We start from the raw sequence: 10,267 nt of genomic DNA, 5'->3' as shown, positions 1-10,267 counted from the left end.
ACAGAACCTCATCGCCTCAGGAGATCTCCCACCCACAGCTTCCAACCTCATAATCCTCACTGCCCGGTTCTACCTCCTTCCCAAGATCCACAAGCCTGACCACCCTGGTCGACCCATTGTCTCAGCACGCCCCTGCCCCACTGAACTCATCTCTACCTACCTCGACGCTGTCCTATCCCCCCTAGTCCAGGAACTCCCCACATACGTTCGTGACACAACCTACGCCCTCCACCTCCTCCAAGATTTCCGTTTCCCCGGCCCCCAATGCCTCATCTTCACCATGGATATCCAATCCCTCTACACCTCCATCCGCCATGACCAGGGCCTCCAAGCCCTCCGTTTTTTCCTCTCCAGACGTCCCCAACAGTACCCTTCCACCGACACTCTCATTCGTTTGGCCGAACTGGTCCTCACCCTTAACACTTTCTCCTTTGAATCCTCCCACTTCCTCCAGACCAAAGGGGTTAGCCATGGGCACACGTATGGGCCCCAGCTATGCCTGTCTCTTTGTTGGCTACGTAGAGCAGTTGATCTTCCGTAATTACACCAGCACCACTCCCCACCTCTTCCTCCGCTACATTGATGACTGCATTGGCGCCACCTCGTGCTCCCGCGAGGAGGTTGAGCAATTCATCAACTTCACCAACACATTCCACCCTGACCTTAAATTTACCTGGACCATCTCTGACACCTCCCTCCCCTTCCTGGACCTCTCCATCTCCATTAATGACGACCGACTTGACACTGACATTTTTTACAAATCCACCGACTCCCACAGCTACCTGGATCACACCTCTTCACACCCTACCTCTTGCAAAAATGCCATCCCGTATTCCCAATTCCTCCGCCTCCGCCGGATCTGCTCCCAGAAGGACCAGTTCCACCACAGAACACACCAGATGGCCTCCTTCTTTAGAGATCGTAATTTCCCTTCCCACGTGGTTAAAGATGCCCTCCAACACATCTCATCTACATCCCGCACCTCCGCCCTCAGACCCCACCCCTCCAACCGTAACAAGGACAGAATGTCTCTGGTGCTCACCTTCCACCCTACCAACCTTCGCATAAACCAAATCATCCACCGACATTTCCGCCACCTCCAAACAGACCCCATCACCAGGGATATATTTCCCTCCCCACCCCTTTCCGCCTTCCGCAAAGACCGTTCCCTCCGTGACTACCTGGTCAGGTCCACGCCCCCCCCTACAACCCACCCTCCCATCCTGGCACTTTCCCCTGTAAAACCTGCGCCCACACCTCCTCCCTCACCTCTATCCAAGGCCCTAAAGGAGCCTTCCACATCCATCAACATTTTACTTGCACATCCACTAATATCATTTATTGTATACGTTGCTCCCGATGCGGTCTCCTCTACATTGGGGAGACTGGGCGCCTCCTAGCAGAGCGCTTTAGGGAACATCTCTGGCACACCCGCACCAATCAACCACACCGCCCCGTGGCCCAACATTTCAACTCCCCCTCCCACTCTGCCGAGGACATGGAGGTCCTGGGCCTCCTTCACCGCCGCTTCCTCACCACCAGACGCCTGGAGGAAGAACGCCTCATCTTCCGCCTCGGAACACTTCAACCCCAGGGCATCAATGTGGACTTCAACAGCTTCCTCATTTCCTCATTTCCCCTTCCCCCACCTCATCCGAGTTTCAAACTTCCAGTTCAGCACTGTCCCCATGACTTGTCCGGACTTGTCCAACCTGCCTAGCTCCTTTTCCACCTATCCACTCCACCCTCTCCTCCCTGACCTATCACCTTCATCTCCTCCCCCACTCACCCATTGTATTCTATGCTACTCTCTCCCCACCCCCACACTCCTCTAGCTTATCTCTTCACGCTTCAGGATCACTGCCTTTATTCCTGATGAAGGGCTTTTGCCCGAAACGTCGATTTCAAAGCTCCTTGGATGCTGCCTGAACTGCTGTGCTCTTCCAGCACCACTAATCCAGAGTCAGGTGTAGGCCAAATCAGGTGTGAGCAGCAGACCTCCTTCCCTGAAAGCAATTAGTGAACCACATGCGTTTTAGCATATTTGAAAATGGTTACATGTTCACCGTTAGTGGGTTATAATCTGGGTTATAATTCCAGATTTTTGTTGAATTCAAATTTTAACCCCTAATTCAGGTCCTGGAATTCTGGATTACCAGTACAGTCGCGTTACTATTACGTTACCCTTAACGTTGCCCTTAATATATCATGTCACCTCTACCTCACATGCTGATGGAAAACCATGCCATCCCTCTACTAAAACCTTCTTGAAAAAGACCCAAGGGCACTGGCACATCGTCTAGCAGACCTACCTTTAGCTCCCATGTTACTCCAATCCTAGCTATAAGTACTAAAAGATCCGGACTTGTCCGACCTGCCTAGCTCCTTTTCTAAAAGTACTAAAAGACCCGCATTCATCTATATTCTAGAAGGGTGTTAAAGGATGGGCATCGATGTATACCTGGTGTCAGCCTCACTCAGAGAATTTGGTTTGATTATTTGGTGTTTTACCCCTTTCGAAAACCAGCTTTTGCCATGGCAGAAGTGATTATCGCCAAAAGTCAAGAGAATGCTTTGATGGTCTTCAACTACTGTTATGGAATCTTTTGTGAGTTGCTAAAGAGACAACAGATCTTTGTTCTACATCACATCTGAAATCTGCCAACTCTTGACTCCTTGCTATCTGACACTGATGCACGTCAAGATTGGAATCACCACATTCTGGTTATTGATCACACTGAGGCTAGAACATTGAGCTACCAATGCGACAAAGAACAGGAAATTCAAATAAAATCTTTGTGCTAAAATCGTTCACCTTAGAAGAAAGGATTTCTTTTGTTTGAGCAGTAGTTTGGTTACCTTTCGAAATTTAGAGAAAAAAGTAACCAGTAGCTAACTTTTACATGCAGAACTCTTTGATGTTCTTTTTTTTCAGTTGCTCGGTTACGTTATGAAATGAAGTTATCTAGAAACACAAGTTTAGCATTTGACCCCGACATTTTCTAAAGCTGAAAGTTTGAAAGTAAAATATCTTTCTTAAAAAAAAAACAATTAAGCTGACTCTCATATTTTGAATGCAGTTGAATGCAGCAATCCGCCGAGTCACATTAGCACAAACAGCAGTGCCAGTTTTGTGTGGAAGTGCATTGAAGAATAAAGGTGTGCAGCTATTAATGGATGCCATCACAAAATATCTGCCAGCCCCAAATGAGTGCAAACATGACTTTATGTGAGTATTTGTGTTTCAGGAATGATCCTATTTGCAGCTCATGAAGCATAATCAAACAAAAATTGACTTCAAGTCAAAAAAGCAAATATTATTACATCAGGCTGACTAAAGGCTTTGTGAAAGAAATAGACTTTAAGAGTGCCTTAAAGAAGACAAAGAAGATCCAATACAATATCAGGGCAATTATAAACCAAAGGTGTTGAAATAGCCTGGTGGGGAAGTGGAGTCCAGAGCTTCTAAAGGAGGGTTGTAAGGCTAGTTGAGGTTTGTGCAAGACCATAATTTCTAAATTATAAATTTCTAAATTAAACTCCTAAATGAAAATGTTCTATTTGTCAAAATGGAATAGGAATCATTGTAGTTCAGAGTAGAGGGTTATGGGTGAGGGCATATGTGTGCAATGGTAGTGTCGCTAACCCTGAGCCAGAAAGTATGGGTTCACATTCCAACTGCTCCAAAGGTGTCTGAACAGGGTTATGAGTGAGCAGGTATTGGTGCAGGACAGGAAGTGGTCAGAGGTTTGAGTGAGATGAAGTTTACAGAGGAAGAAAATGTAGAGGCCAACCAGAACAGCATTGGAGTAATCGAGTCTACAAAAACACAGATGATGATTTTAGGAATATGCTGAGGTATTAAATGAATAATTTCTGTGTGGATTTATCAAGAAAATGCATGCTCTCTAGGCCATAGTGACAGAGGAGGAAACTCTGTAACATGAAGGGTTCAATGTTGGTTAAGTTACTGGTACTTAACTTTAATAAAGCCCAATGATATTGAAGGAAGTGAGGGTAGTGATTACACAGAAATTACCATAATCCTTCTGTCTTCCCTAGACTCGGAGGAGGTGTCAGACAACTGGAGAATTGCAAACATCATACTATTGTTCAAAAACATTTGTAAGGATAAGCCTAACAGTTACAGACTAATCGGTTTCACGAGAGTGGTAGAGAAACTTCTATAAACTATTATTCAGTATAGAATTAAACGTCACATTGGGATCAAGTAGATTGATTAAGAAGAGTCAGCATGGATTTCTAAAGGGGAAATCCTGTTTAACTGAAATACTGGAGTCTTTGAAGAGGTAACGGAGAATTGTGATAACAATGCCGTTGATATGGTGTACGTAGGCCTTTATATATTTAATACAATGCCACACAAATTTGTGAGAAAGGTATAGCACATGAAGTAAAAGAAACAGTTGCTATATAAATACAAAATTGGATAGGTGATAGAAAACAGAGTAATGATCAATGGATATTTTCAGGCTGGAGAAAGGTTTGTAGTGGAGTTACACACACATCTTGATATAAATGACTTTCATGTGTGGAGGACATTTTCAAAGTTTATGGATTCAAAAAAAAGCTTGGAAACATTGTAAACTATCAAGAGAATAGTTTAGAACTTCAAAAGGACATGGACAGGAGGCAGTGGGCAGATGAAGGTCCCTGCAGAGAAATGTGAAGTGATACATTCTAGGAAGAACATAGACCATGTTTAAAAAAGGGTATGAGTCTGAAGTAATTGCAGCAGTGGAGGGACCTGGGTGCATATGTGCACAGGTCATTTGAAAGCGGCAGGTGAGAAAACAGTTAATAAAGCATAAAGTGAATTATTAATAGGGGCATGGAGCTTGAGCAAGGAGGTTATGCTGAACTTAAACAAGACAATTTATTATTTCAGTTTTGAGTTCCATACACAAAGGAACAATGTGAATGCATTGAATAGTATGCTGAAGAGATTTACAAGAATGGTTCCAAGACTGAGAAACTTCTGTCAAGAGAATAGATTGGAGAGGTTGGAACTGTTCTCCTTAGAGAGATGGTAGCTAAGGCGAGAACCTGACGCAAGTTTTCAAAATCACGAGGGACTTGATAGTAGATAAGGAGAAACTATTCCTATATGAGGAAAAATGTCTTCACATGAGTAGTTTAGGTTGAGAATGCACTGCCTTAATGCATGGTGAAGGTGGGTTTAATTGAGGCATTAAAGAGGACTTGAGTTGATTAGTTAAATCGAAACAGTGTGGAAGGGATAAGGATAGACAAGAGAATGGCGCCAAGTCTTAATGCTCATCTGGAAAGCTGGTTTGATATGGTGGGTTTGATGGCTTCCTGCACTGTTACAATTCTGTAGTTCTTTGAAGTAAAGATGTTTATGTTAGGGCAGTGTTGGGAGGACAATGCTGTCTTTTAATTTGTAGTCCATAAACAGTCTTGACAATTCAATACCATGTAGTCATCCATTTTAGACTAAATGTCAACCTTTTTTTTGGCTGTCAGTTCTCAGTTTAGATTCTTTGTTGTAGTGGAAGGTTCTCTTTGGTTTTGTCAATAATGATGAATACATTAATTGTCTATAAGATTCAACAATGAGTTTTTTTAATCGCATATGATTTATTTATTAATACTGTGAAGTACATTTTGATGGATTAAAAACAACAAAATGTTTTTCTCACATGCAAATCCTCCCCATTGTGTTTTCAGACATTGTTATGGAGATGATCTGTGCGCTCTTGCATTTAAAGTTGTCCATGATAGACAGCGTGGGCCTTTGGTGTTTGTCCGCATCTACTCTGGTACAATGAAACCTCAATCAGCTGTTTATAATATCAATAAAAACTGCATGTGAGTATTTACCTTGATGTTAGAATGTAAAGGATTCCATGTAGTCCAATGGATAAATGAATTTTCTGAACAAAAAAAGTAATCTTGAAAAACAAGATTCAGATATTGTTTCACATTATCTTTTGTGTTATTTTAATTTATTCCTTCTTTGAACGTTGGCATTACTATCAAGACTAGCATTGGTAGGCCATTCCTAATTGATTTGAACAGAATGGCATGTTAAACCATTTCACTGGATAGTTAACAATCAATGACATTACTACAGGTCTGGAGTTACATGTATCACAGCCCAGGAAAGGATGAGAGATTTCCTTCCCTAATCGACATTAGTGACTTATATACTTTTCGTTTACAAAGATCAAAGGTAGTTTCAAGTTCACCATTCTGGGAAAAGCTGTCAATTTCAGTTTTATTACTTGAATTTAAATACCACCATGAAATTTGAACTCAGAACATTAGCCTGGGCCTTTGGATTAGTATTTCAGTGATATTGCCATTTTGCCAACATCTCCACCTAACTATTTCTGCTTGGGAAAGGTATCAGGCATTTCAAAATTTCAGTTTCACCAAGGCTGCTTATAAAGCACACGAGGGCAGCAGATACATAGGACCACCACAACCCGCAGTTTCCTATCCAAGCCACTCATCATTTCCCTACCCCACCCAAATTCTCTTTTTTTTTTCTTCTCTTTCATCTTTGCTCTCTTAAGCTTGCTTGCTTCCTTTCTCTCTTTCTCTCACAAACTCTTTTTCTCCCTCCCTCTCTCTCTCTCTCGTCTCTCTTGCACACTCTTTCTCTCTCTCACAACCTCTCTCTCACACCCTTACACACACTCGCTCAAACACACACACACACGTACCCTTCCTGTCTCTCACTTTCACACCCTTTCTCTCTGTCCCTCTCACACACTTTGTTTCTCTCTCTCTGACACCTTTTCTCTGTCTCACACGCCCTTTCTCTCTCTCACACACACTGTCTCTCATACACACACACATTCTCTCTCTCTCTCTCCCTCACACGCCCTTTCTCTCTCTCTCTCACCTTTTGTCTCTGTCTCTCGAACACCTTTTGACTCACTCTCTTGCACACTCTTTGTCTGTCTCTTGTTCTCTCTTTCTCTCTCTCTCTCTCTCTCTCTCTCTCACACACACACACACACACACACACACACACACCCTTTATCTCCTCCTCTCGCACCTTACCTCTCCCTCTCTCTCGCACCCTTCCTCTGCCTCTCTCTCGCACCCTTTCTCTCTTGTATCCTTGCTCTCTCTCTCTCTCTCACACACACGCATCCTTTTTCTCCCTCTCTTTCTCTCACCCTCTCTCTTTCTGACACCCTTTCTCTGTCTTTTCCTTGCTCTTTCTCACGCTGTCCTCCTCCTTGCTATTGCACTCACTCTTGTGCTGTCCTTCTTTCTCGCTCCCCTCCTTTCTCTCCCGAGCCACTTTGCCTTCGCCCCTCTGTCTTCAGCCTCACGCCTTCACCTCGCCCTCGCCCCTTCGGCCTCGGCCTCAGCCTCACCCCCTCGCTCCTCCTCCCATCTCGTCCCCACTCCTCCTCCCATCTCACCCCCTCACTCCTCCTCTCATCTCACCCCTTTGCTCCTCCTCACATCTCTCCCCCTCACTACTCCACTCATCTCACCCCCTTGCTGCTCCTCTCATCTCGCTCCTCCTGTCATCTCTCCCCTTTGCTCCTCCTCTCATCTCTCTACTTTGCTCCTCCTTTCATTTCTCCCCTTTGCTCCTCGTTCCATTTCTCCCCCTCGCTCCTCCGGTCATCTCTCCCCTCGCTCCTCCTCTCATCTCTCCCCTTCGCTCCTCCTCTCATCTCTCCCCCTCGCTGCTCCTGTCATCTCTCCCCCTTGCCGCCTCCTGTCATCTCTCCCCCTCGCTGCTCCTCTCATCTCTCCCCCTTGCCGCCTCCTGTCATCTCTCCCCCTTGCCGCCTCCTGTCATCTCTCCCCCTTGCCGCCTCCTGTCATCTCTCCCCCTCGCTGCTCCTCTCATCTCTCCCCCTCGCTGCTCCTCTCATCTCTCCCCCTCGCTGCTCCTCTCATCTCTCCCCCTCGCTGCTCCTCTCATCTCGCCCCCTCGCTGCTCCTCTCATCTCGCCCCCTCGCTGCTCCTCTCATCTCGCCCCCTCGCTGCTCCACTCATCTCGCCCCCTCGCTGCTCCTCTCATCTCGCCCCCTCGCTGCTCCTCTCATCTCGCCCCCTCGCTGCTCCTCTCATCTCGCCCCCTCGCTGCTCCTCTCATCTCGCCCCCTCGCTGCTCCTCTCATCTCGCCCCCTCGCTGCTCCTCTCATCTCGCCCCCTCGCTGCTCCTCTCATCTCGCCCCCTCGCTGCTCCTCTCATCTCGCCCCCTCGCTGCTCCTCTCATCTCGCCCCCTCGCTGCTCCTCTCATCTCGCCCCCTCGCTGCTCCTCTCATCTCGCCCCCTCGCTGCTCCTCTCATCTCGCCCCCTCGCTGCTCCTCTCATCTCTCCCCCTCGCTGCTCCTCTCATCTCTCCCCCTCGCTGCTCCTCTCATCTCGCCCCCTCGCTGCTCCTCTCATCTCGCCCCCTCGCTGCTCCTCTCATCTCGCCCCCTCGCTGCTCCTCTCATCTCGCCCCCTCGCTGCTCCTCTCATCTCGCCCCCTCGCTGCTCCTCTCATCTCGCCCCCTCGCTGCTCCTCTCATCTCGCCCCCTCGCTGCTCCTCTCATCTCGCCCCCTCGCTGCTCCTCTCATCTCGCCCCCTCGCTGCTCCTCTCATCTCGCCCCCTCGCTGCTCCTCTCATCTCGCCCCCTCGCTGCTCCTCTCATCTCGCCCCCTCGCTGCTCCTCTCATCTCGCCCCCTCGCTGCTCCTCTCATCTCGCCCCCTCGCTGCTCCTCTCATCTCGCCCCCTCGCTGCTCCTCTCATCTCGCCCCCTCGCTGCTCCTCTCATCTCGCCCCCTCGCTGCTCCTCCTCTCATCTCGCCCCCTCGCTGCTCCTCCTCTCATCTCGCCCCCTCGCTGCTCCTCCTCTCATCTAGATGTCTTCTCTAGCACCACCACCCTCAATGGCCCCAATGTCCAGTGGCATTGTGGATGCCAAAGCCAGCTCGCCCCCGTCTTATTTATGGCAACTCTGAATGGACACAATGCTGACCCTGTAGCTAACCTCATTCTGCTTATAACATAGGAAGAAACTTTTTGCACAGGTTCGATGCATATGAACTTAGAAGTTTTATAGTTCATAGAAAGCTCTTTTGCTGAGATGATACGTTATATGAAAATGTTATACGAAATATAGTAAATATGTGAAAAAATGAACTCCAATTAGGCTTAAGAGAGAGGTCAACAATAAACTTTTTTCAAAAGCAGGGGGAATGACCTTTGCCAAAGTTTCCTTCTGAGACTGAGATTTGTCAACTTCAGAAACCAGGTTTGAACAGGTAATATGATCAATTCTATCATCTATGTAAGCTTCTGATCTGACTAGCAGTTTAATCCTATGCTTCTGTTGACCCTTTGGAATGAACTTCTCAGTTTGGCAGAAGTTCAGACTGATCCAAATAAAATCTCTAGCAGCAGCAGCAGCAGTTAGTATTGATGTCACCACTTGTAGGAAACGTGCCGTACTGCCTGAAAGTGATTCTGTGCGTCAAACATAGTCTGCAACTAAGTACAAATGTGCAATAGTTCCATAAGACAACACCACCCCTTTACAAGGACTTGAAGGCAGATGCAATACATGTTGACCCAGCAAATGAAGTCCAAATGCCCTGAGTGAATTTAAAAAGAAATATAACCTGAGACAAAAAAGTAGTTTTTTAAAATGTTTCTAAATAGAAATGTAATTGAACTGTTGTACTACAGAATGTCTTTACTTAAATTTGGGATTGCATTCCCAAATATCACAACTTTAAGCTTTAATGTTAATGTTAAATCTTTGGTTAAGCGTCATAAGGCCTCTGTTAACAGGAAATCATTTAAAATTGTATACCTTCTAAGTTGAAAGTTAGTATCTTAAATGATTAAATTCTTATATTGGTAAATGGGAAAATTGTTAAGAGTAAAATCAATTTAATAATACTGGTTTAAAAGGAAAGAGTAACATTCTGCTCACAGTACCTCCACTAGACAACCTTCTGATTGTGGAGCCAAGGATTTCCCTGTTTGGGGTCAGCACTAGGGCACCTTAGCACATTGGCCCCAGCACAACCTGGTGCCCATCACTTGTCTTTAGCTGTGTCATGGTCGGCAGCCACCAGCCAGGCAATGACTGAGCTCTGCAGCAACCCTTGAGATGACAGAGCCTTCACAGCAGACTGCAGTCCACAGCCAGGACATCAGTCTCCTTCCCCCGATCTGGAAAATTCTAGCAGCTCCTCTGTGTTGGACCACTATTTGTAAGCCAGAATCTGCTGCAGAAACTCC

At 46.3% G+C, this 10,267-nt stretch overlaps 1 protein-coding gene across 7 annotated transcripts in view; it reads left to right on the top strand.

Annotated features, from left to right (window-relative positions):
- The window catches only part of gfm2 (GTP dependent ribosome recycling factor mitochondrial 2), a 62,215-nt gene that overhangs the window by 37,149 nt on the left and 14,799 nt on the right, over positions 1–10,267 (top strand). For all 7 annotated transcript variants that reach the window (XM_043707480.2, XM_043707471.2, XM_088000180.1 and 4 more), the window contains 2 exons: positions 3,081–3,229; positions 5,713–5,853. In XM_043707480.2, the coding sequence (XP_043563415.1) occupies positions 3,081–3,229; positions 5,713–5,853 (290 nt within the window). The remainder of the gene's footprint in view (positions 1–3,080; positions 3,230–5,712; positions 5,854–10,267) is intronic.

This window comes from Chiloscyllium plagiosum, unplaced genomic scaffold (genome assembly GCF_037043375.1).
Source record: "Chiloscyllium plagiosum isolate Xiang-an unplaced genomic scaffold, Cpla_swu_hap1 HiC_scaffold_2, whole genome shotgun sequence".
Lineage (NCBI taxonomy): Eukaryota > Metazoa > Chordata > Chondrichthyes > Orectolobiformes > Hemiscylliidae > Chiloscyllium > Chiloscyllium plagiosum.
This window is presented reverse-complemented; position numbering and strand designations above follow the sequence as displayed.